Source organism: Mesoplodon mirus (assembly GCF_964341445.2).
Source record: "Mesoplodon mirus genome assembly, chromosome: 18".
Lineage (NCBI taxonomy): Eukaryota > Metazoa > Chordata > Mammalia > Artiodactyla > Ziphiidae > Mesoplodon > Mesoplodon mirus.
In genome coordinates this window covers 62,519,078-62,545,746 of record NC_138994.1, presented here as the reverse complement: position 1 = coordinate 62,545,746, position 26,669 = coordinate 62,519,078, and the positions used below count along the sequence as shown (strand labels likewise).

General features: G+C 38.9%; 1 protein-coding gene across 1 annotated transcript in view; it reads right to left on the bottom strand.

Annotated features, from left to right (window-relative positions):
* Positions 1-26,438, bottom strand: part of SKA2 (spindle and kinetochore associated complex subunit 2) — a 28,653-nt gene extending 2,215 nt beyond the window's left edge. Inside the window, exons 1-3 of the mRNA XM_082603230.1 lie at positions 26,340-26,438; positions 11,586-11,672; positions 4,537-4,713 (exon numbers count right to left, since the gene is read on the bottom strand). Of these exons, the coding sequence (XP_082459356.1) occupies positions 4,537-4,713; positions 11,586-11,672; positions 26,340-26,372 (297 nt within the window). The 5' untranslated portion in view covers positions 26,373-26,438. The remainder of the gene's footprint in view (positions 1-4,536; positions 4,714-11,585; positions 11,673-26,339) is intronic.
* Between the last annotated feature and the right edge of the window lie 231 nt (positions 26,439-26,669).

The following is a 26,669-nucleotide window of genomic DNA, read 5'->3' as shown; positions in this document are numbered from 1 at the left end:
TACACCAATAATTGTTTCCATAAGTTCATACTATGTATGTAATCACAAATTTAGGAAGGCAAGGAAAAAGTACATATTGGCTATCTATATACAAGCTACTTTGATGTTTGAGTTTCCAAAGAACTTGCAATTAAAGTGAAGAAACAAGACCAAGAAATCAAACAATTTAAGGACAGTAATTTAACAGAACCAAGGAAGTCACATTTGAACAGCATATTCTAAAAGTACTTTGAAAAAGAAGTGGACACAAAAATAGTCTGGAAGTTTCTTCAGAAGTAGAGATTTGGGTTAAATTTTGAAGGATAATTAAGATGCTTTTATCTTCAAGTAACAGAGACACATTTGAAAATGGATAAATAAGAAAATGTATTATCATTGCACAATAATACAGAAGAAGGGCTGGTTTATGCTCAACAATGTAAGGACTCAGTTATTTCCATCTAACAGCTCTGATATCCTTGATGGTGGCTGTATCCTCAAGCTGCCAGGGACGTGGCTCTAGCGGTCCTAGGTATCACATCCGTACACAATGTTTAGAAGAAGTAAAGCTTTCTCTTCCCAGGGGTCTCTCAGCGGTGGGGAAACTCTTCCTAATTTCCTACTTTCAGACTTTCCCTCCTCATATGTCATTTGGGTTACAAACCTATTCCTGAACCAATGTCAGTTAAAGGAAAATCCATTCCCCTTGCAAATCAGGCACGCCCCTGAAGCTGAGGATAGCAGCAACTTTACCTCAGGCCTGAGTCTGAGGAATGGCACACATCTCAAGAGAGTCAGTAATCTTTTAGGCAGGAAGAGAGAACAGATGCTGAGAAAACAGCCAGCAAACAGAATTCACAAAAGCAGATAGGAGCAGCAAAAGCAAAGGGAAGGGGACTTCCCTGGTGGCGCAGTGGTTAAAAATCTGCCTGCCAATTCAGGGGACACGGGTTCAAGCCCTGGTCTGGGAAGATTTTCACATGCCGCAGAGCAACTAAGCCCATGCGCCACAACTACTGAGCCTGCGCCTAAAGCCCACAAGCCACAAGTACTGAAGCCCACCCTCTGCAACAAGAGAAGCCACCGCAATGAGAAGTCTGCGCACCGCAACGAAGAGTAGCCCCTGCTCACCGCAACTAGAGAAAGCCCACGCTCAGCAACGAAGACCCAACGCAGCCAAAAATAAATAAGTAAATACATTTATATATTAAAAAACAAAGAAGAGAAGCCAAAGGCAAGTTTTATGGGGCTTTCACAGAGCACCAACAAACAGGCTAGCTGAAACATAGGGTTAATGAGGAAATAATAGGTAGGACCTGAAGAATCACTCAAATAGTTACAAATCTGCTTAACTATATAGGTCATCTCTAGAGAGACTGCCAAATCTGGAACACCTCATACCTACAGAATCAGAATCTCTAGGGCAATGCTGTCCAATAGAACTTGCTGTGATGCTGGGAATATTCTGTATCTGCACTGTCCAATCAGTAGATGAAGGACTGAATTTTTAATTTTATTTAATTACTTTTTATTTTAATTTATATAGCCACATGAGGCCATTGGATACCCCACCTGGTTTCGTTTATCAAGCCAACATTTGCCCAAAATGTTCACATGGATAAAATGAAAAACAATCATAGGCCTTACGGCAGCCCAAATAGTAAGAGAATTTCCCTCTTCTGTCTCAAAAACAGGAAATGGCATTATTCTGGCAAGACTTTGTTCTCCATGAATCCATGTTTCTCATTGTGATCTCTGAAATTCAAGAGAATTCAGACCATCTGTTTATAAAATAAAACTTCAAAGAGGTTTTCCAGGAGTTAACTAGTCTAAAATGTGTATAAATTTTTCTCTTTAATACAAATGTTTCAGAGTGTCGACGGAATACCATACATTCTATCTTTAATGCCTTTTTAATTTTCTATTTATTGCTATACTTTTGTTTTGCTATTTTCTATTTGGAGCAAGTTTAGTCCTTTTTTTTTTCTTTTGATGGTCACCTTTACAATTAACTATATTTAAACCTCAGTGTCTTCACAGCAACTAAAAAGATCAGGAAATTAGTATGTACTCCCTTCCTTCCACCTCCTTTTCCGTGCTTCCTATTTATTTTTTACTATTACCAATTCAAGTTTTTTTTAAGTATTATCAATTCAAATATACATTTTCTATCCTTCCAAATGAAAAACCACTCAACTTGATAAAAATCATAGCAAGATAATAACTGAACCATTTTACTTTGTTTGCTTTCTGTTGTTTATGAACAAAGGACCATTTGCCCTAAGTAGAGATCCCTTCCTTGTTCTTCATGTTTCCAAAATAATTTTAAAAGCCCTTTTGGTTATTTTAGAAGTTTTCAGAATCCTCAGCTCAATCTAGCCTTTGGCTTTCTTAACTATTCTCACAGTTCTGACCGTATGTCTAATATACCTCTTTTTATACTTGAAATTCCTTTACACATCCTTTACACTCTGGGCTCATAGAACTATTTTTGGTTATATAACTCTCTATAAATGCCATTCCCTTTTCTTCCACATTTTGATCATAAAAATTTTCTCTTAACTTTCTCCTACTATCTCATTTTTAAACTAGTGTGTACAAGACCCACTATATCCAACATTTCCCAACTTGGCTATCATTGATTCTAAAATATGATCTCCTTTTTCAAGGTTTATAACCTGCCTTTTAGTCATTTCTCCTTATTTGTCATCATCTGATCCAAAGTGAAAACCCTTAGCTTCCTACCTTTGATATAATTATTCCTCATTTCAGATACTTCTTTTAACTAAATGAAGACTTTTATAGATATTTAAATGATTTGACATCCCCTATCACTATCATAACTACTTTTCTGTACCACTTTTTTAATCTCAGAAATATGCCATCTATTTATTGTATCTAATGGAGACAATTTTTAGTAAATATTCAAAAAGTCATTTTTCTCTTTACTCACCCAAATTTATTGTGCTTCAATAAATTCATGGATTTCTATACATATATGTTGATATATACATCCAGAACTACTCTTAGTCTCTCTTCAAGATTTGTTTCCTTAGAACAAGTTTATGTGCTTCTGTTGTCAGGTTCTGATCACGTGTACAATGAAGAATATGTGACTTGATTTTATTTATAAAGGTTATTACATCTTTTTTGCACTTTATTTATTAGCAGGTGACGCCACCCATACTGTTTAAATTCCTGCTCCCTATTCCCTCTGTGCCCTTTTTAATTGCCCTCCCCTCTTCCACTATTCATTTCTCCATGACATAACACATACATTTAAGGTGTCATTTTACGATTTTTACCCAGGACTGTTCTCTTTTCCTCCATTGGTAACATAAAGAATTCTTGATCAAATTAACCTGGGTAATCAACCTTTGAGATCTACTCTTGCTACAAGCCTATAATTCAAGTAGCTTAAGCCATAATTTAGTTCAGACTTGGCAAATAAATACCATGTATACTGCCCCTAGCAGCATGCCACAGCAGATAGCTTTTCTGCCATGCCCAGACACAGCTCCTTAATACAGCATTCTAAGCAGCAGTTATTACCAGTTAACCAATTGGAGTTAGCACCAGAAATTAAAACCTATTGGACATCTTTTGTCCAGATAATTAAATTCAACTCTATGATTCCATCTACATTAGGCTATCTTTTCTTTCAAAAGCCCTCACCTTTGCATTGTAAATGAAAATGCGACCAAACTCTTCAATTGGCTGTTCAAGATCTTAGTGCCTAGGTCAGCAGTTCATATTCTTTTTCCTACTCCAACATATCTAAAGAGTTTTACACATCAGTGATAGAGGATTACACTCAATGAGATTCTTACAGTAAATGAGAAGGGGGTGCAGAATGGAGGAAGAGGATGAAGGTCAGGCTTACTCAAGCCCACCAACCCAACTGAAGAAAAGGAGAACTAAAAAAAAGTCACTGGTATAGATGCTTTCTAGATTTCTCAGTCTCACTACTTCTTACAGGAACCAGCAGAACTGGTAGATTTAATAAGTATTAGGAAGATTTCTCTTCTGCCATGGCTACATAATCCAAGACAGCATACCTCTTCATTAACCGTGTCAAGTCCACCTGCTCCTTTTAAAATAAAAGGAGGAAGACTTCCCTGGTGGTGCAGTGGTTAAGAATCCACCTGCCAATGCAGGGGACATGGGTTCGATCCCTGGTCCGGGAAGATCCCACATGCTGCGGAGCAACTAAGCCCACGTGCCACAACTACTGAAGCCCAGGTGCCTAGAGCCCGTGATCCGCAACAAGAGAAGCCACTGCAATAAGCCTGCGCACTGCAACGAAGAGTAGCCTCGCTCGCCGCAACTAGAGAAAGCCCACACACGGCAAAGAAGACCCAACAGAGCCAAAAATAAATTAAATTTATAAAATAAAGAAGATGAGAGCTATTATACTTCAGGGAATCAGGAAAATCTCATTTCTATCAACAGTTCCAACTGCTGAATTTCAAAATGAGAGTTACTGGGGATTTATCTTTCAAAGAGAAATTCAGAATTAAAATTCTACAAATCCAATTGGTCAATTGAAAGCATTACCTTCAGGTCTGTTTGCTTTTGTAGTTCTTGTATCAAGGTCATAGTCTTATTGAAAGTAGCACAAATGCGGCTCTTAGTCTCTTTATGCTCGACAGCAATTGGTTTAAAGCGTGCGTGCAAAGTTTGATATCGAGACTTTATTGCTGACAATTCCTTTAAGAGTGTAACAGGATTTTTCTACATCAAGAAAAAAATGAATATATATTAAACCTGGAAAGGAAAAATTAAGCTTCTTTTAAGAATTAAAATATATACAGCACATTCTACCATCCATTTAATAGAACACTATTTAATTATGCAACTATGGGGCAGAGGATGGGAGGAAGGAAAAAAGAGAGAAGTATAAGACCTACATCCTATTCTCAAGGAATTTAAAGCCTAGGCACAGAAATAACCCCTCCCCTGCACATACACACACACACACACACAACAGCAATATTAAACTGCAAATAAGGTCACATTAGATACGTAATATTTGATGTACAGCTCACAATAATTAATTACACTATACTTCTAAAATACAATTCTAAATGTTATTATACGGAAGGTGATTTAAGAAACTATTTTGATTTGTTGAATAAGACAACTTGAAACCACTTATGATGAAATTCTTTTTTAATTAATTAATTTATTTTTGGCTGCATTGGGTCTTCGTTGCTGCACACATGCTTTCTCTAGTTGCGGAGAGCGGGGCTACTCTTCGTTGCCGTGAGCGGGTTTCTCATTGCGTGGCTTCTCTTGTTGCAGAGCATGGGCTCTAGGCGCGCTGGTTCCGTAGTTGTAGCTCACGGGTCTCTAGAGTGCAGGCTCAGTATTTGTGGCGCACGGGCTTATTTGCTCCGTGGCATGTGGGATCTTCCCGGACCAGGGCTCGAACCCGTGTCTCCTGCATTGGCAGGCAGATTCTTAACTACTGCGCCACCAGGGAAGTCCTGAAATTCTTAAATACGCTGTCATGGGGCTAAAGTATGTACGAGCACCAATTCACTGACCTCACTATACAAAATGCACGCCAACTCAAGCAACTATATTTATAAATTACATTAGTTTTTCAAATTCATTTTGGAATATAAACCACTATTCCATAAAAGACATTTCAACCGGGTGTTTTCTGCCACTTGGTTATTCTTTTCATTCCCTGGTGGTTTCTTAGCAAACCCTCCAATACTAGCTATTCCAAACTTTCTCCACTCCCTCCAGTTCCCATCCACCCCTTCTTGGCAAAAGACCTCACTCCAACTACTTTACTGAGAAGATAGAAACCATTTAGGAGTTTCTACTCCTGCCTTTTCACTGAAAATGAAAACACTATGGACATTCTGATCCTTACTTAGCCCCTAACACTACCACTAATTTTTTTAAAATAAATTTGTTTATTTATTTTTGGCTGCATTCAGTCTTCTTTGCTGCACGCGAGCTCTCTCTAGTTGCAGCAAGCGGGGGCTACTCTTGGTTGCAGTGCGCAGGCTTCTCATTGCCATGGCTTCTCTTGTTGCGAGGCATGGGCTGTAGGGGCACAGGCTTCAGTAGTTGCAGCACACAGGCTCAGTAGTTGTGGCTCTCAGGCTCTAGAGCGCAGGCTTAGTAATTGTGGCGCATGCGCCTAGTTGCTCCGCAGCGTGTGGGATCTTTCCGAACAAGGGCTTGAACCTGTGTCCCCTGCACTGGCAGGCAGATTCTCAACCACTGTGCCACCAGGGAAGTCCCACTACCACTATTATTGTTGTGCCCTCCCCATATCCTCCAGACCTTAAATTTCCTATATTTCAATAAGCTTTTCATACCTCCCTCTATACAGACCTCAAATATATAGAGATTTTTCCCTATACTGAGGGGAAAATTAACTCTTCTTTTGACTCTGTTGCGATTCAAAACCAGTTTCATTTTTCTTACTGCATTTGCCACCAACCTTCTAGGTCCTATAATAATACACGTCCTAGGCCTTTTAATAATAAATGGCCCTGGGACTTCCCTGGTGGCACAGTGGTTAAGAATCTGCCTGCCAATGCAGGGGACACGGGTTCAAGCCCTTGTCTGGGAAGATCCCACATGCCACGGAGCAACTAAGCCCGCATGCCACAACTACTGAGCCTGTGCTCTAGAACCCGCGAGCCACAACTACTGAGCCTGTGTGCTGCAACTACTGAAGCCCGTGCCCCTAGAGCCCGTGCCTCGCAACAAGAGAAGCCACAGCAATGAGAAGCCTGCACACCGCAACCAAGAGTAGCCCCCGCTCACCGCAACTAGAGAAAGCTTTGCGCACAGCAACGAAGACCCAAAGCAGTCATAAATAAACAAATAAATAATAATAATAATAGAAGACCCCATAGACCAGAGTCCTTTGCCAAATTATTTTAAACAATCAAAAAGTCAGACTTGCTCTATAATTTTGATATCCCTCTTTTTGCCTCTCCTTATTTCTTTCCTATTCTAATCTTCTTAAAATGAACTCTTGATTTTCATAAAACTATACTATCTTGGGTATCTTCCCACTCTTCAAGTATCTCCTTCGTGGACCCTACCTCATGGCTATAGTCAAAGGCTCAGTTCATGGCCTCTACTCGCCTCTTCTTTGGAGACTGATAAAAGATGATTCTAACAGGAACGAAAAAGAACAGAAAATCTAACTTAAAGACTGTTAAAATAACTGTGCAGAGAGTGACCAAGACCTACGGCATGAAGAGTAGAACAGGAAAAGGACAAAAGAGACACCATAAAAAAGTTAAAACTTAAAGTATGTTTGATATGGGCAAAGAAATGATAGATGACACCAAATGTATAGTCTGGCAAACAGTGTATATTAAGATGCCTTTTGGGATATCTACTCAGTAAACACCCCAATGACACTGAGACCTGTATCTTAACCCTTCATTTCTCATAATGTATCTAGATATTCTAAGAGATTGCCAGTAGAAAAACTGGAAAATACAGTCAAAAAAATATCCTAGGGCTTCCCTGGTGGCGCAGTGGTTGAGAGTCCGCCTGCCGATGCAGGGGACACGGGTTCGTGCCCCGGTCCGGGAGGATCCCACATGCCGCGGAGCAGCTGGGCCCGTGAGCCATGGCCGCTGAGCCTGAGCGTCCGGAGCCTGTGCTCCGCAACGGGAGAGGCCACAACAGTGAAAGGCCCGCGTACCGCAAAAAAAAAAAAAAAAAAAAAAAAAGGAATGAAATTCTGACACAGGCTACACCATGGATGAACACTGAGGACATTAGTCTATGTGAAATAACCCAGTCACAAAAGGACAAATATTGTATGTGTCCACTTCTATGAGGTACCTAGAATAGTAAAGTTTATAGAGACAGAAGGTAGAATGGTGGTTGCCAGGGGTTGGGGAGAAGTAGAAATGGGGAGTTATTGTTTAATGGATGCAGTTTCAATTTGGAAAGATGAAAAAGTTCTGGAGATGGATGGTGGTGATAGCTGCACAATGATGTAAATGTACTTAATACCACGGAACTGTATACTTAAAAATGGTGAATTTTATCTTGTATATTTTACCACAACTTAAAAAAAACAAAAACCTAATAATGTAAAATGTACAACTGTTTTAGAAAACAATTTAGCAGTTCTTCTAAATATTAAACATAGGGTTACCATGTGGCCAGGAATTCCACTCTTAGGTATATACCCAAGAGAAATGAAAGCAAATGTCTACACAAAAACTTGTGCATGAATGTTTATGGTAATATTATCATAATAGCCAAAAGGAGGAAACAACCAAACTGTCTATTAACTGAGTGAATAAATAAGAAAATGTGGTGCAGCCATACAATGAAATATTACTCAGCTGTAAAAAGGAATGAAGTACTGATTCATGTTACAACCTGGATGAACCTTTAAAACATGCTAAGTGATATCCAGAAAAGATGAAAACTCTAATTTGAAAAGATACATGCACCCCAATGTTCATAGCAGCACTATTTACAATAGCCAAGACGTGGAAGCAACCTAAATGTCCATGAACAGAAGAATGGATAAGGAAGATGTGGTATAAAATGGAGAAAAGACATTCTCTTCAGCAAGTGGTGTTGGGAAAGCTGGACATCCGCATGTAAATCAATGAAGTTAGAACACACCCTCATACCATACAACAAAAATAAACTCAAAATGGCTTAAAGACTTAATGTAAGACATGACACCATAAAACTCCTAGAAGAGAACACAGGCAAAACATTCTCTGACATAAATTGTACCAATGTTTTCTTAGGTCAGTCTCCCAAGACAATAGAAATAGAAGCAAAAATAAACAAATGGTACCTAATCAGACTTATAAGCTTTTTTCAGCAAAAGAAACCATAAACAAAACGAAAAGACAACCTACGGAATGGCAGAAAATATTTACAAACAATGGGACCAACAAGGGCTTAATTTCCAAAATGTACAAGCAGCTCATGCAGCTCAGTATCAAACAAACAAACAACCCAATCAAAAAATGGGCAGAAGACCTAAACAGACATTTCTCCAAAGAAGACATACAGATGGCCAACGGGCACAGGAAAGGATGCTCCACATCACTAATTATTAGAGAAATGCAAATCAAAACCACAACGAGGTATCACCCCACAATGGTCAGAATGGCCATCATTAAAAAGTCTACAAATAATAAATGCTGGAGAGGGTGTGGGAAAAAGGGAACACTCCTATAAACTGTTGGTGGGAATGTAAACTGGTGCAGCCACTATGGAGAACAGTATGGAAGCTCCTCAAAAAACTAAAAATAGAGTTACCATATGATCCAGCAATCCCATTCTTAGACATATATCTGGAGAAACCTCTAATTCAAAAAGATACATGGGGCTTCCCTGGTGGCGCAGTAGTTGAGAATCTGCCTGCTAATGCAGGGCACACGGGTTCGAGCCCTGGTCTGGGAGGATCCCACATGCCGCGGAGCAACTAGGCCCGTGAGCCACAACTACTGAGCCTGCGCGTCTGGAGCCTGTGCTCCACAACGAGAGAGGCTGCGATAGTGAGAGGCCCGTGCACCGCGATGAAGACTGGCCCCCCCTTGCCACAACTGGAGAAAGTGCTCGCACAGAAACGAAGACACAATACAGCAAAAATAAATTAATTAATTCATAAACTCCTACCCCCAACATCTTCTTTAAAAAAAAAAAAAGATACATGGACCCCAATGTTCATAGCAGGACTATTTACAATAGCCACTACATGAAAGCAAGCTAAATGTCCATCGACAGATGAATGGATAAAGAAGATGTGGTATATGTATACAATGGAATACTACTCATCCATAAAATAGAATGAAATAATGCCATTTGCAGCAACATGGATGGATCTAGAGATTATCATACTAAGTGAAGTCAGAAAGAGAAAGACATATCATATGATATCAGTTATATGTAGAATCTAAAAAAAATGATACAAATGAACTTATTTACAAGATAGAAACAGACTCACAGTCATGGGAAATAAACTTATGGTTACCAAAGGGGAAGAAGCGGGGGAGGGATAAATTGGAAATTTGGGATTAACGGATATATACTACTGTATATAAAACAGATAAACAACAAGGACCTACTGTATAGCACAGGGAACTATACTCAATATCTTGTAATAACCTATAATGGAAAAGAATCTGAAAAAGAATATATATATATGTGTGTATGTATAACTGAATCACCTTGCTGTACACCTGAAACACTGTAAATCAACTATATGTCAATTAAACAAAAAAACATGCTAAGTGAAAGAAACCAGACATAAAAAGCCACCTATTGTATGATTCCATTTATATGAAATGTTCAGACAGCAAATCTGTAGAGTTTACAGAGACAGAAAGTGGATTAGTAGTTGTTGGGAGCTGGCCAGGGGCAGGAGAAGTGGTTGTTAATGGGGAGAAACAGCTAATGGGTATGGGTTTCTTTTTGAGGTGATGAAAATATTCAAATATTTATTGTGATGATGGCTGTACAATATACTAAATTACTAAAAATTCCAATGAACTAAATATACTAAAAACCACTGAACTGTATACTTTAAAAGAGTGAATTTCATGGTATATGAATTAGAGGTCAATAAAGCTGTTTTTTTAAAAAAAAGTTGTAGAAGAGAAAAACAACTGGAAGTGTAACTAAAATGAGAGATGGAAGGGTGGAAGAAAAGAGGAAGCCCCACATGAAATGTTTTCCACATGGTACTCGAAAGATACTGACTCAGACGAGTGCTTTGGCCAGTCAATTAGGTGGTACCACTGCACCAGAATTGGTTGGCTGTTCTTCAGTAAAAGAGAAAAGAGGAAAAGACAAAGAAAAAGTCAAGTCAGTTAAGGAGGTAGAACAGTTAAAACTGTACTCCCATAGAATCCTGGCATTCCATTATTTCATGTAAAGCAGTAAAAACTGAACATTCACAATGCTTTCCCAATTTTATATAAAATGCTATTTTAATTTGCACTTCCACTCAATTCCCCCCAAATTTTAATTGTATAAATTTTTTGAGAAACAGTAAAATACGATATTTCTTGTCTGCTAGCAAATGCTATAAAAGATAAACATTAATGATTTAAGTGGTAAATTAATGTTTAAAAATTGTCTGCTTTATCTCTAGAGATAGGCGTGTATACATGTAGTTATAATTTATGGCATTTAAACATAATATTATGTTTAAACCTAAACTTAGAAATAACGAAGTACATAATTTTATGCAAAAATCACAGTTCATGTAACGAATTTAATAGTATATCATCATCTTCCTCAGAGAATATCATCACTGCTAGGATTTCTCCCCTCTTGTTTAACCACTGCCCTAGAGGTATCTATATTCTCTCAGAATTTCAGAGGCTTCCATAGTGGTTTACACCTCTGGACTCAATAGTTCTTATTTATGGGTTAAAAAAAAAAAAAGAGGTGCCACAAATTTCCTTGACTATGGGTATAATCTCTCCAATATTCTGTGACCAAGTTTCCAACACAGAAAAGATTCTATAAATTTAATAATGTAATTGTTATAATCTACTACTATTAGAAATACTATCAGAAAATCTTTTAATAAAATATTCTGTTAAAAAGACATTTCTTTTTCAGATTACCTTGCCTGCTGAATCAGGATAATTAGTCTTGATTTCATATTCCAGCCTGTACTGAATGTAATCCAGATCAGAGTCAGCCTTCTGGAACTAAAGATCAGCAGAAATAATTACTTCATGAACCAAAAGACGTATTACTAAACATGATACTGTAACTATTCTTTTTTCTTTATATTTTCACATATTTTAATATGATATACACTGATTTTGAAAATATGGAAATAGAAAAGTATACAAAACCTCCATCATCTAGAACATTGGTCCCCAACCTTTTTGACACCAGGGACCGGTTTTGTGGAAGATGATTTTTCCACGGAATGGGGGGGTGGGCGGGGGTGGGGATAGGGGGTGGTTCAGGCTGTAATGCAAGGGATCCGCAGATGAAGCTTCGCTTGCCCACCGCGCACCTCCTACTGTGCTCACCTACTGTGCAGCCTGGTTTCTAACAGGGGGCTGGGGACCCCTGATCTAGAATACCCACGCTCTATTAAGAACTAGCAATGGCTTCAAGAATTCCCTAAGGTTACTAACACTCTCATCAAATAAGCAGTTTTTCTACCTCTGGTAGGATATGTGGTTTCAAATTAAAACACTGAACAAACTTATTTTCAGGGATACTCCAGCTGTTAACATAATTTGCAACCCCATTAACCAAAGAACTACAAATATGTGCCACACAGACCAAACTTGGAAGGCTTAAAGAATCATAAATTACACCAAAAAAAGCTACATTAATACAGGAGTAGCAGTCTGAATAACTCCAATTTATTTAACCTGGGTCCTAGCGTGGGACCTTGATCTGCAGTAAACTTCTAAGAGAGAAAAAAGCAGAAAACTGCCATAGGCTGTAAAATACGTGTGCGTACATAGAGAAAAGTTGGGAAGGATATATATCAGGGTGTTAAAAGTGGTTTATTTCTGAATGTGATATAATCTACAAATTATTCTTAATTTGGGGGAATTCTACATCTTTTACAAGATCTTAAAGCATGTACTGCCTTGAATTTGTCAGGGAAACAACCACCATCCTTTGAGTTTACTGTGAAAGGCAAAACATGATTTCCTCAGGGAAGGTCTCCTGTTCGTAGCCCACAGCTGAGGAGACTTTCAGACCTTTCTGTCAACTTAAGCTCTGGACTAAAGACTGCTTCTTGAAAATTTGGAGCCTTAATGGAAAAAGTCTAAACCAACAAAAACTGTTAAAAGTAGTTCTCAGATCGAATGAGCAGCAGTATACAGATATTTTTATTATATAAAAAGTAAACCAAGGGGCTTCCCTGGTGGCGCAGTGGTTGAGAGTCCGCCTGCCGATGCAGGGGACACGGGTTCGTGCCCCGGTCCGGGAAGATCCCACATGCCGTGGAGCGGCTGGGCCCGCGAGCCATGGCCGCTGAGCCTGTGCGTCTGGAGCCTGTGCTCCGCAACGGGAGAGGCCACAGCAGTGAGAGGCCCGCGTACCGCAAAAAAAAAAAAAGTAAACCAAGGATTCTACTTTGGAAGGTCGAGTGAGGAAGAAAAAATGGTTCTCAGAAGTCAAAATGCTTCTGAAGTCAGAAGCTGTCAGTATTGAACAGAATTTCAGAAGGAGATAAACTAAAGCTTCCACCACTAATAATTTATCTCATCATTGGCCTAAATTTGATTGGAAAACTTTGCAATTAATAAAATTCTATCTTTATAACCAAAAACTTCTAGAGTAGAAATTGAAGAAAAGAGTCAGTCTTTGTTTTTAAAAATTTTCCAAGAATCAGTATCTGATTTGCATCTCTAACAGCAAGGAGTTGCTATGAGCCAGAAAAACAAATCTAGAAGTTCTCTATTTAAAAAGTGTTTATAATGTTTTCCAAAATGGAGGCATTTCATTTGTCATATATACTTGTTCTATTAGCTGCCATGATTAAATCTATCAATAATTAGACTTCTTTAAGCATATTAGTAATTACTATATATGTATGTGTGTATATATAAAGAAATTCCTGTTGGCATAATTCCCACATTAAAATGTGCTCAAGAATTATCTTTACCTTTATATAAAAAAGTACACTAACCTGTATGACATGTGGAGGGAAAGTAGGGGGAGGGGATGGGATAGAACAAATCAAATTAAGCAAAGGCTCTACACATTGAAGACCTGATTTGTTTTAATTTTTGAAGTAGACCACAAGTCTGTAGCTTTAAGTATAATTCAAGGCCTTGTATAACATGCTAAAGCGTAATTTTAAATAAAAGTTTTTAAAACTTATTAAGTTACCACAAAATTCTTACGAGTATGGGATTTGTTGCTCCAGGGTTGCCTTAAAATAGAATCTCTATTCTAGGAGCCCTTGTTTATGGAACAGATATTCTTAAGCCTATATGTTTTTGTTTTTTTAAATTTATTTATTTATTTTTGGCTGTGTTGGGTCTTCGTTGCTGCGCGTGGGCTTTCTCTAGCTGCGGTGAGCGGGGTCTACTCTTCGTTGCGGTGCGCGGGCGTCTCATTGCGGTGGCTTCTCTTGTTTTGGAGCACTGGCTCTAGGCGCAGCAGGCTTCAGTAGCTGTGGCACACGGGCTTAGTTGCTCCGCGGCATGTGGGATCTTCCAGGACCAGGGCTGGAACCCATGTCCCCTGCATTGGCAGGTGGATTCTTAACCACTGTGCCACCAGGGAAGTCCCAAGCCTATGTTTTTTAACTTGGTATTTTAGTTCTGCTTAAATTTATCTAGTATAATCCCACAGTCCATTTAACAATGTCTTCTCTTCAAGAGAGTGGTTTCAGCTATGGCTTCACGTAATACCTGGGGGTCCACAATGTACTAAAATCACCAAATAGTACCAAAAAGAAGTGGTTCCTTCCCTTAAGTAATTTATATTTTAATAAGATACCAGGGGCTTCCCTGGTGGTCCAGTGGTTAACACTCTGCGCTTCCAGTGCAGGGGGCCCATGTTCAATCCCTGGTCAGGGAACTAGGTCCCACATTGCACAACTAAAAGATCCCACATGCCACAACTAAAATCCCGCGTTCTGCACCTGAGACCCAGCACAGCCAAACAAACAAACAAATAAATAAAAGACACCAAAGAGTGTGCTTCCAATCAATGGCATGATGGAGCCGGCTAAATTTTTAGGAATTTTTGCAAGCCAATTGTTAAACACAGGCATCACTAAAAATTAAATTATTAAACTTACAACTAAATAAATTATTAAAAACAAATATATACAGAAACTTCCTAGTTATTTTACTATATTTTACTCTTGTCTATGCTCTTGAGGTCTATCATATCTATACAGTAGAAAAAATCACATGCTACTATTGCATGTCTTTCCAACTCCATTTTCAGTGACATCATGCTGATGATAGCTTAAAGTCAGCTAGGGTGGAAATATATACACCAGGGAAATTGGTAAATGCTAAAATTCAGGACTTCCCACTTTCCCACCACAGCTACACTTATATGTATACCACTGCTTTCAAAAGGTTTTTAAAACAATTTCCATCCCCCCTTTAAGTAATATACCCACACTTCTATTTGGAAAATATTTCAGAGAACAAATAGAATTTTAAACAGATTTTAAAAGACAGGGGGTACAGGGAATAGGGAGTTATTGTTTAACATGTGGAGTTTCTGTTTGGAAAGATGAAGTTCTGGAGATGGATGGTGGTGATGGTTGCACAATGATGAGAACGTACTTAATACTGCTGAGTTCTTTACATTTTAAATGCCTAAAATGGTAAATTTTGTGTGTATTTAACCACAATTTAAAAACTTTTTTAAAAGAGGAAAAACAGTTTGAGAGTAGAATGTTATCCTCCTTGAAGAACTGCACAGAACATTTTGTGATAAAACCTAGGGGAAGTATTTACTTATTAGCAAAGTCAGTGGGCTGTGGATTAAGCAGGGGACAAAAAAGGAAAAAGGGTGCCAATGCAATGTTGAGAAAGAGAAAAACAATGAAGACTCTCTGATCTGAACCCCTCATTTTATAAATGAAGAAATAGTCTAAGTGACTTCCCTCTAGTTCTATTTTCATTACTCTGTTTTTACGTAGTTAGATCAAAGTTATACATGACATTAAATCCAATAAGAATCACATAGATGGGGGAAAAATGTAAAGACTTTACCTAATATTAAATTTAAAGTTTTTTTAAGTTTTAAATCTAATATCTCTGCAGTTAGTCCATTAAAAAATTCTCTCTGAATATAACCTGGTAGTATGGTACAGAAGAAAAGAAAATAAGAGGATTGAGATATGTGGCGGAAGTTCTAGTCCTGGTCTCACTAACCAGCTATGTGGCCTCCAGTATCTTCCCTCTCTCTGAGTCTCTCCTATTAAATGAGAGACATGGAAATCTAATCCCTTTCAACACTAAACTTCTATTATTTCATTATACCACAAATAAACCAAAGTTTAATTTGTCAAAATGTTAAAATTAAGGAAAATGTTTCTTTTTTCTAATATATAAAAATTGGGGGCTTCCCTGGTGGTGCAGTGGTTAAGAATACGCCTGCCAATGCAGGGGACACGGGTTTGAGCCCTGGTCTGGGAAGATCTCACATGCCTCAGAGCAACTAAGCCCGTGCGCCACAACTACTGAGCCTGCGCTCTAGAGCCCGTGAGCCACAACTACTGAAGCCCACGTGCCACAACTACTGAAGCCCGCTTGCCTAGAGCTCACGCTCTGCAACAAGGGAAGCCACCGCAGTGAGAAGCCTGTGCACCGCAACAAAGAGTAGCCACCGCTGGCCGCAGGTAGAGAAAGCCCGCGCGCAGCAACGAAGACCCAACGCAGCCAAAAATAAATTTAAAAAAAAAAAATGTGACCTTTGAGTTCCAGATTTTAATGTATGTATTGAAAAGTAGCTTCGACTATTTGTTTTCCTTCTAAACAAAGATGACTGTTGCTTCAGTTTCAGCTGCATCATTTCTGCAACCTGCCCATTGTTCTTCCCAAACACCAAAACCCTATAAGCAATATTGCACTACTCAGAACTATTTACACAGCAGAGACAATATCGATAGGGTTCTAGGATCTGGTGACAAACAGGAAAATTTTTAGTTACACGGTAGGAAATTTACTGACCAATTATGACAGTCTCCAAAACTCATTAGTGTCTGATTAATGGAACAAAATGATATTGCTAAACTTCATTCACATTGGAAGCCTTGTAAACAATGAGGTTGCTGTTTAATTAGTTTTAGCTACCTGTCTTATTTTTAGGCATGTTAGAATATTTAAAATAAAACTAGTGAATTTTTTAAAGCCCAAGACATTCATATTTCATATTCGCAGTTTTTCTCTAAATCAGTAATAAAAATAAATGGGAAAAGTTTTATATCAATCCTAAGAGTGGTAAATAAAATATGCAATTTAGCTGGGAAAAGTTCATGGAAATCAATGTTAAAGCCCCAAAGACCACCAAATTACATTCTGCCAATTGGACATCCTTGGAAGAAGACTGGGATTGTAAGGAAGATACTGTACAAATGGGAAAAAATACTTCAGGAAATAATTTAGAGTTTTAGAGAGCATGCCACATATTTCACAAACACAACATTCTGTCATACTAGTTTTTATTATGATAAGCTTTAGGCTTTAGATAAAAGGCACACTGTATGACATACCACTCAAGTATTTGGCAGCAAGGAGAAAAGAACATAATTGCAGCACAGTTTAAAAAACATTTCCTCTTTACAAAAACCCATAGATTCTCACTGCCACAATAACGCTCCCTTTCAAAAGGACCAGCTCCAAACACATCCTCTTCTGAGAGAGCCTGTCTCAACAACATCAAAACACAGGGAAATGAAGGGGGGAAATACGGCAGCCTTGCCTCTGGTGAGAGGAGTTGGTAGAGGTATGTTCTGGACTCAGTAGCTAGGCTTAGATACATTTTCCATAGAAACATTGTTTTAAGGGCAAATTAGGTATCTTCACATTCCTAGATCTAGGTTAGCTGTATTATCAACCAAAGAAACTATTTAAAGCACCCCTTTCCTTACATTCCCATTTCTCCAGTACAGGTTTAGAAACACCTTTATGACTCTCATTTTATTTTTTTCATGGCTAAAGTTTACCAAGTCATGTCTTATATTACAATCATTTGTTTGCATGGTAGTGTCACCATTCGATTTCAAGTTTCTTGCTGGCAAGAGCCTTGTCTTTTCGCTTCTATATCCCTGGTTTTTAATATGCAGTGAAAAATGGAAATAGATTAAAGAACATTTATTCATTTGAAAGAACAGCCTGGGAATCCAACCACATTCTAAAGCCAGTTTTAATAAATATTTCAAGCTCCTAACAAGTTGAGCGCCACCTCTAATGTCTACACAATCACAATTGGTTTTTTGTATATTTCTGCTAGAGAGTTGACTATTATCCACTCTCTCCAGAGAGAACAAACACATGTCTATGCTCGTCTGAAACAGATAAGCAGCAATATGCACAAGCACCCAGTTACAGACATGTTATTTTAGGCAAATAACAACATCAAAGCAGAAGAAAGTGTGAAGTTTCAAGTTCATCAGTTCCTAATCTGCAGGCTTTTATGTAACAATTAAGAGAGTAGTATACATGAGCCTGACTTTATCAGTTAAAGTAGTCTATTTAACTTTTTGTAAGCTTTCAGGATCTTAGGTTATTTACGTTAACTGTGCTATGGACACATAATAGACTACAGGGACAGAGTTAGATTTTCATAGATAGAACGAACCTGGTTTAGAAAAAATAAAAATATACCTACAGAAGAATCTAGAATAGGGACTTCCCTGGTGGCACAGTGGTTAAGAATCCACCTGCCAACGCCGGGGACAAAGGGTTCAATACCTGGTCCTGGAAGATCCCACATGCTGCAGAGCAACTAAGCCCGAGCGCCACAACTACTGAGCCTGCACTCTAGAGCCCACGAGCCACAACTACTGAGCCCACGTGCCACAACTGCTGAAGTCCACACACCTAGAGCCTGTGCTCCACAACAAGAGAAGCCACCGCCACGAGAAGCCCACGCACCGTAACGAAGAGTAGCCCCCGCTCGCCACAACTAGAGAAAGCCCACACGCAGCAACAAAGACTCAATGCAGCCAAAAATAAATAAATAAATAAAAAATAAATAATTTTTTAAAAAAAGAATCTAGAATATACAACGTAGTCTTTTTTTTAATTAATTAAGTAATTTATTTTTGGCTGCTTTGGGTCTTTATCATTGGGGCTGTGTTGCTGAGCCGGGGCTTCTCTTCGTTGTGGTGCGCAGGCTTCTCATTGCAGTGGCTTCTCTTGTTGCAGAGCATGGGCTCTAGGCGTGCAGGCTTCAGTAGTTGTGGCACGTGGGCTCAGTAGTTGTGGCTTGGGGGCTCTACAGCGCAGGCTCAGTAGTTGTGGCGGATGAGCTTAGTTGCTCCGTGGCATGTGGGATCTTCCCGGACCAGGGATCGAACCTTCTGTCCCCTGTGTTGACAGGTGGATTCTTAACCACTGCGCCACCAGGGAAATCCTCCTTTTCATTATTTTTTTTTTAAGACTTCTCTGTTATTTATGGTATCCTATGCCTTATAAATAAATTGGGCAATAAAGAGTGTAGAATACAGAAATCAACATATAATTTTATGAGAAGTCATTAAATTTCCCTATATTTTATCCAAAACCTTAACTGGGTGTTTATATGTAATATGTTTATATTTTATCCAAAACCTTAACTGGGTCGTTTATATTCTGAACACAGAAATCAATATATAATTTTATCAGAAGTCATTAAATTTCCCTGTATTTTATCCAAAACCTTAACTGGGTGTTTATAAGATTTTTTTTTTAATTAAGGAACACAGGTTCATAATTACTACAGAACATGAATATTTACAAAAATTTTAAATGTTCAGAATGTAATAAAGGAAAAGTGTGGTGGAGGTTTTCAACTTAATAGCTAGAATTGATTTTACTGGTTCTTCATCTCAACCCCCCTGCCCCCCATCTCAAAACTGTACTGAACAACTTGAGGTTTCCCCCACCTGTGCAACACCTCTGGACTTTCACACGTACCGTTTCCTTTGCCTGGAACGTTTTCTGTTTCCTTCACTGGCTAATCCCTACTCACCCTTCCAGTCTCAGATTATCTCTCACCTCTAACAAGACACCTTCCCGGGCTTCCCTGGTGGCATAGTGGTTGAGAGTCCGCCTGCCGATACAGGGGACATGGGTTCGGGCCCCAGTCCAGGAAGATCCCACATGCCGCGGAGCGGCTGAGCCCGTGAGCCATGGCCACTGAGCCTGCACATCCGGAGCCTGTGCTCCGCAACGGGAGAGGTCACAGCAGTGAGAGGCCTGCGTACCAAAAAAAAAAAAAAAAAAAGAAACCTTCCCCAGGTTAGGTGCCTCTTTCCAATGTGCCCCCCCCACAACAACTGGTATTTACTTATCCCATCATGGCATCTGTCTCAATGTATTTACCCATATCTCCCAGATAAGTTCCTTAATATCTCTAGCCTCTGGTACCAGCCTGCCCTAGTAACACTTACCAAAAGAAAGTATGACGTACTATCATCTAAAATTGGAGAAATTAAAGAGAGGAGAGGAGGAATTAATAAGAACTACTACAACTCTCACATCGCCTAACAAAAATAAATTGTTCTGAAAAGCTATATTTATTTTACAGTCACTAATCACTACATGAAAATCTTAAGTGAAAACTGAGACTATTTCCTCATTTATAAAATGAGAACAAAAACAATGAATTAAAGAATCAACAATTGACTTATTTAGGACTTCCCTGGTGGTGCAGTGGTTAAGAATCCGCCTGCCAATGCAGGGGACACAGGTTCAAGCCCTGGTCCCGGAAGATCCCACATGCCGCGGAGCAACTAAGCCCGTGTGCCACAACTACTGAGCCAGGGAGCCACAACTACTGAAGCCCGTGCCCCTAGAGCCCGTGCTCCACAACAAGAGAAGCCACTGCAATGAGAAGCCCGTGCATCACAACGAAGAGTAGCCCCAGCTTGCTGCAACTAGAGAAAGCTCACATGCAGCAACAAAGACCCAACACAGCCAAAAATAAATAAATTAATTAATTTTTAAAAAAATCACACTAAACAGGTTATTAAAAAAAAAATAAGACCTAGAAACTGAAAATTGTAAAACACCATTGAGAGAAATTTTAAAAGACCTAATTAATGGAGAGATAATGTTCATGTATCAGAAGGCTCAATATTGTTAAGATAGCGATTCTCCCAAATTGTTCTTTAGATTCAACATAATCCCAACCAAAACCCCAGTACGCTTCTTTTTTTTATAGAAATTGACAGAAAAATTATTTGGAAATGCAAATTAATTTAAAAGTTTTAGAAAACAAGAGCAATGGGTGAAGCCTTATACTAGATGATTTCAAGGCTTCCTAACAAAAATTAACTCAAAATGGACTGAGATCTAAATGTAAAAACTAAAACTATAAATCTTCTAGAAGAAAACATTTGTGACCTCGAGCTAAGCAAAGAATTCTTAGATAGAACACAGAAGGCATAAACCATAGAAGAATAAAATGTATAAACTGGACTCCATCAAAAAATTTTAAGGGAGAAGGCAAATAGATAAAATTAAAGGACTCTTGTAATAATAAAAAGACAACTCAATTTGAAAATAGGCAAAAGATTTTAACAGATATTCACTGAAGAAGATATACCAACTTCAAATAAGCACATGAAAAGATGTTCAATACCATTAGCCATTAAGGAAATGCAAATCGAAACTATAATGAGATACCACTACACACCTACTAGAATGGCTAAAATGAAGAAGACTGACAATAGTACCATGTGTTGGTGAGGACTTGGAGAAACTGGAACCCTAATACAGAGTTTTGGAAAAGATTTTAGCAATTTCTTTTAAGGTCAATCATACTTTTATCACGCTGCCCAAGAGAAATGAAAACATTATGTCCAAATAAAGACTTGTATTATAATGTTTAGAACAACTATTCATAATAGGCAAAATCTGGAAATAACAAAGTCCATAATCTGGTGAACAGATAAACAATTTGTGATATTCTAGACAATGGAATACTACTCATCAATAAAAATGGTCCAACTCCTAATACATGCAACAACATGGGTGAATCTTAAAAGCATTATGCCAAGTGTAAGAAGCCAGACACGAAAGACTAGAAAGTCTGTGTATATGATTTCATTTTTATGACCTTCTAGGAAAGGCAAAACTAGAGGTCTGTGGCTGCCAGGGAGTTTGGGAGGTTTACCGCAAAGGGTCATAAGGGAACTTTTTATGGTGAGGGAACTGTTCTGTATCATGACTGGTGGTGGTGGTCACAAGACTGTACACATTTATCAAAACTCATGAAATTGTACAACTAAAACTGTTGAGTTTTACTCTATGCAAATTATATCTCAAACCGATTACAAAAAAACAAGCGATGGAGTCACATTTTATTATATCTCATAATTACAAAACAAACATTAAGACATGCATTCTAGAGTTTTAAACTCAAGCATTTACTATACAATACACAAAATGAACACCGATTAAGATTTGAGGCAGGGTACCACAGGAAATATACAGCAAAGATTGTATTCATCGCCTACTAATTCATCGTGAAACTCAATTAAAGAAAACCTGAGCTCTGTCAGAACCTATCCGAACCTGGAACAGAAAGAAGCAAATGACCAGGTACTACTGGTTTAGACAAAAGCCATAATAACAACTTTGGCTATAAAACGTACCCTCTCAGTGTGTTTCATAACGCATTACAGTGGCGAATGTTTAGTTAGTTGAAAACGTTTGTTTTCAAAGCATAACTTTCTAAAACATGTACTTTGTAATAAGATTGTATAGTTTCTAGCAACGGAGGTTGCGGTACATTACTCACGGACACTGAAGAAAGGCGTAAGGCAAGAACCGACATCCTGGTGTGCGTTCTGCTTGCAGATGCTTTGACAATACTATTGCACTGCTAGCTGTGAAGTACAGTAGTGCAATAAAGTCAGAGCGCTCGCCAGCAGTGACGGGCGGGGACGCGCGAGCGTCCTGCATCAGCTGAAGCTTCACTGTGAAAAGGACGCAGAGGAGGGGCGCCCCTTTGGACAGAAGACCTCCAAAACCTAAGAACGTCGATGGCAATGTCAAAAAAAAAAAAAGGAAGAAGAAGACTAGGATTTACAGATCAAAGTGCTATTGTTTTCTGACGACTAACCTATGATTAATATGCGAACTGAACACATGCATAGATGTAGAAAGGAATGTTGTAAACCTGTTACAAGCTGCCTAAGTTATTCACATGGGTATTGTTAATACCTCAGGACTGGTATTAACAAAACAGGTTACAATTACTACTTAAGGCGAAGTTGTGAAAATGTTTCTGTTCTGCTGAGACGTGTTGCTTAGCTCCTCCATAGCAACTGACCGATTAACTGTCATATAAAATTAGCCTTTTGGGTAAGATTACCAAAGAAAATAAATGAAGAGTGAAATAACATTGCCCAATTTCTATAAACCCTATCTCTCTCGAATCTAAACTACAATATAAAAAGCACTTACCATCTTATCTCAAGAGTTCACAGACTTCCAGGGAATCAATGTGTCGTACACAGGATACCAATAGGCCTACTTAACTGAATGCTATGAGAGGGGATTTTAAAATTTCAGATAACCCCTAAAACATCTTAAATATAAGAGAAAACATCTCCATTTCCTTCAAGCGCAGAAAAATCAAAGAGAAAATAATAATGGGAGGAGGAGAGGGCCCTGAGATTCAAGAGGTTTCCTTGGATTCAAGCCAATTAACATTCTAACCTTTTAACTGGTAAGAAAGCTTTGTGAAGTCAGATGTCAACAAAGAAATAGAAATAGTATCATAGTATCACATTGCACTACCTTTTGTGTACAATCTCTAGCTGTATGACAAAAGAAGGACACTAGACAAATACCACTCAATCAATAAGTGAAGGGAAAAAAGTTACAGAACAAAGATTACCCTACAATGAGTTTATTCCTCCATTAATAATGTTGACTGATGCAAAAACACTTTCCATTATTTTCACCAATCTTCCTTTAAATGATCCAGTTCAGCTACTTGGTTGGATTGAGCCTACTAAGAAATGAACTCAAATTCAGGACAGCTGGAAGATGAGTGTCTTGACCTCAAATCCTAGGCCACATAACTCAGATATTAGAATATTTCAACTCTGCTAGCCAAGGATCAGGTTTTAAAAACAAGTATTTAAAAACAAATGTTTAAAATATCGTACATTAAAGCATATATGTGGAACCGAGAAAAATGGTACAGATGAACCTGTTTGCAAGGCAGAAATAGAGACACAAGTAGAGAACAAACATATGGACACCAAGGGGGGAAATGGGGGGTGGGATGAATTGGCAGATTGGGATTGACATATATACACTAATATGTATAAAACAGATAATAAGAAAAAAAATAAAATTAAAAAAACAAATGTTTAATTTTCTGAATCAGGGGTTAAAACTAGAAAAAAATATGAAAATTTTAAACTTAAGAGGATCAGGATACTTGTCTGATATCTTAAAAAATTAAGATAAGTACTTTCTTTTCAAAGTTAGATAATAGGTACTCTATTTCACGTATTAAATATTCAACATTGGTTCCTCAACAAATCCTTTTATTCAAGTAATATAAAACCAAAAATCAGAGGATTGTACAGGAAATCATTTACCTTTGGAAACTTAGAAAATAAACCAGTTCACAGATATAACATTTTTTTCTAAAAGCACATGGCAAATCTAAAGGTGAGATGGATGGTCTTATGCTACCCAATCAGTACAAAGCAGTAATAATAAAAGTGTACTTGTTCAAATACAATTTTTAAATCCTAATAATTATGGAAACAAACTAATAATTTGAACGGGAAAAAAAAAGTTATGACTAAGTTAGTTAAAATGAGTTTAAGAAGAAAGACCTGTTTTCTTCTCTCCCTCTCATAAAAAGAATTTTTAAAAACTACCCCATCATTCAAACACCTAAAAGTTCGAGTCTGGCTACCTCATAATTTTCTAAAACCTACTTTTTTTTCAAGATGTACACGTAATTGCTTTCCCCTTAAAATAAAATGTGTTCAGTCTTAAACATGTCCTGTGAGAGTATTGACCCTAATGCAAACTCCAGAAAAGGCTTCATTGGTACCTCAAAATTAAAAGCCAACTTGAGAGGGGAAAAAAAAAAAAAACTGTTAAAAGCAGAATTAGTATCATTTAGCATCTTACAATTAGGCAGAAATATCCATCTGGAGGGAGGAATTCATAATGGAGGAGATGGGCAAGACAATGTTAACATCTGTGCCTTGTTGGTAGTATCAAATTACAATACTTAACACTGTTTTTTTGTTTTGTTTTTTGAAAGACAATGATAAGAATAACAAAACTTTGAACTAAAAGTTCATTATTTAGGGTTTGGAAAGCTGCAGAAAATTCTTCCTTCTTTGCTGCCATTTCTCACCTTCGCAATTCCCACACACAGCCCCCACAAAGAAAATCAAAATTCAAAACGTTAGAAGCAAATGAAAGTCAATTTTGTATATGAGAGCCACTACAATTCATTAATACATCAGAAGAAAACAGTAATAAGATATATCAAGGTCTCGCATTTTCTGGGGGTGAGGATCTTCCAAGATCACTATACGTTGCAGATATTAGAGACCCAAGGTTCAGCTTGGACAAGAGTAGCACAGGCAGAAATGATACTTAAGGAGTAACGCCAAGGAATGGCAGGCAGAAGAGGAGAGGACTGTGATGGAGATTCTGGCTTTTTTACTTAATCTTGTTGTTTTTCTTTAACAAAAAAACGGACAGGAGTTCAATGGTGGGTGCGTCCTCCAACTTCCCCATTTTAAAGGAAGCCAGCCCAATCCAAACACTCGTAATGCCTTGGGGGTAAAGGGACTGAAGATAAAACAAGGGAACTAAGAAAAAAGCGCGGGCATTCAAGCCGGTAGTCTAGGGAAGGGAGGGAGAGAATAAAGAGGACAAGTGAGGGAAGAATCCAAAGAAAAAACTAGGACGGCCCTCCAGTTTGGCGCCCTAGAGCAGGCCAAGCAGCCGCGGGAGTCCTTCCCAATTATTCGCCCCCGCCCCCTACTTTCACAATGAATGAAACTAGGCAACTCCAGAGCAGCGGAGCCTCCCACGTCCCAGGTCCCGCCCGCGCTCCAGGAAAAGAAGCTCGTGGTTGAGATTCCCAAGGCTCACACCTCACCCCCACCCAAGGGCCAAACTGGTCTAGGGGCTTCCTTGGCCGCTAAGAAGTTGTGCACGCAACTCTCGCATCCTTTCTCAGCCTGCCCTGGGCTGAATATGAACGCTTCAGCCCTAAAGGGATTCCTCTCCCCCCCCTCCCTGTTTATTCCCCACCCTCCATCCCCCTTTCTCGGACTGTGAACAACCTCTCCCCTTCTTGGGGCGTTTAGAGACCATTACAGTCAGGTCTTTTTGGTGGAAATACACAGAACGCTGTTTGCACCAGCCACAGTTCCTCGAGAGGCGAAAAGGTAAGGGCAAGAAACAAGGAATTCCAAAGGCCCCCGTACCCCCAGCATCTCCCGCCATTTCCCTCACGAGTTTCCCGGATGTAACCCCTTCCCCCCGCGGCGGTTAAGAGACCAGGCGGCGGCGACTCCCTTTGGTGCAGGAGGAGGAGCTCGAGTCTAGTCCAGCCTCCTCCGCCCAGGGTTTCCGGCGACTCCAGATTGCGTTCCACTTTGGAGGCCAACGGGGAAGAATAAACTACCCAGTGGATCTCCTTCATTTTACACTCACCATCAGTTCCAGCTTATCGACCTCCGCCTCCATGTTGAATAGTTGACATTCCTCAGACCGCGGCGGCGCTTAAGCCGCAAACCGTACTAGCACTGAGGGTCCCTATTGGACAGCTGTCATTCAACGTCTCCCGCTCATTGGTTCCTCCGCTTCACCGGTGCCCGCCCATTGGCGACTGGGAAACGCCCCTCCGCATGAAACACCTTTTCCTGTTGGGCAAGGACACAAAACGCCGCAGTAGGATTGGCTCCTGTACCCTTTTTTTTTTCCATTGGCTGCACCCTCATTTCTACTTTCAATTTCACAGTTAGAGTTCAGCAGAGAAGAGCT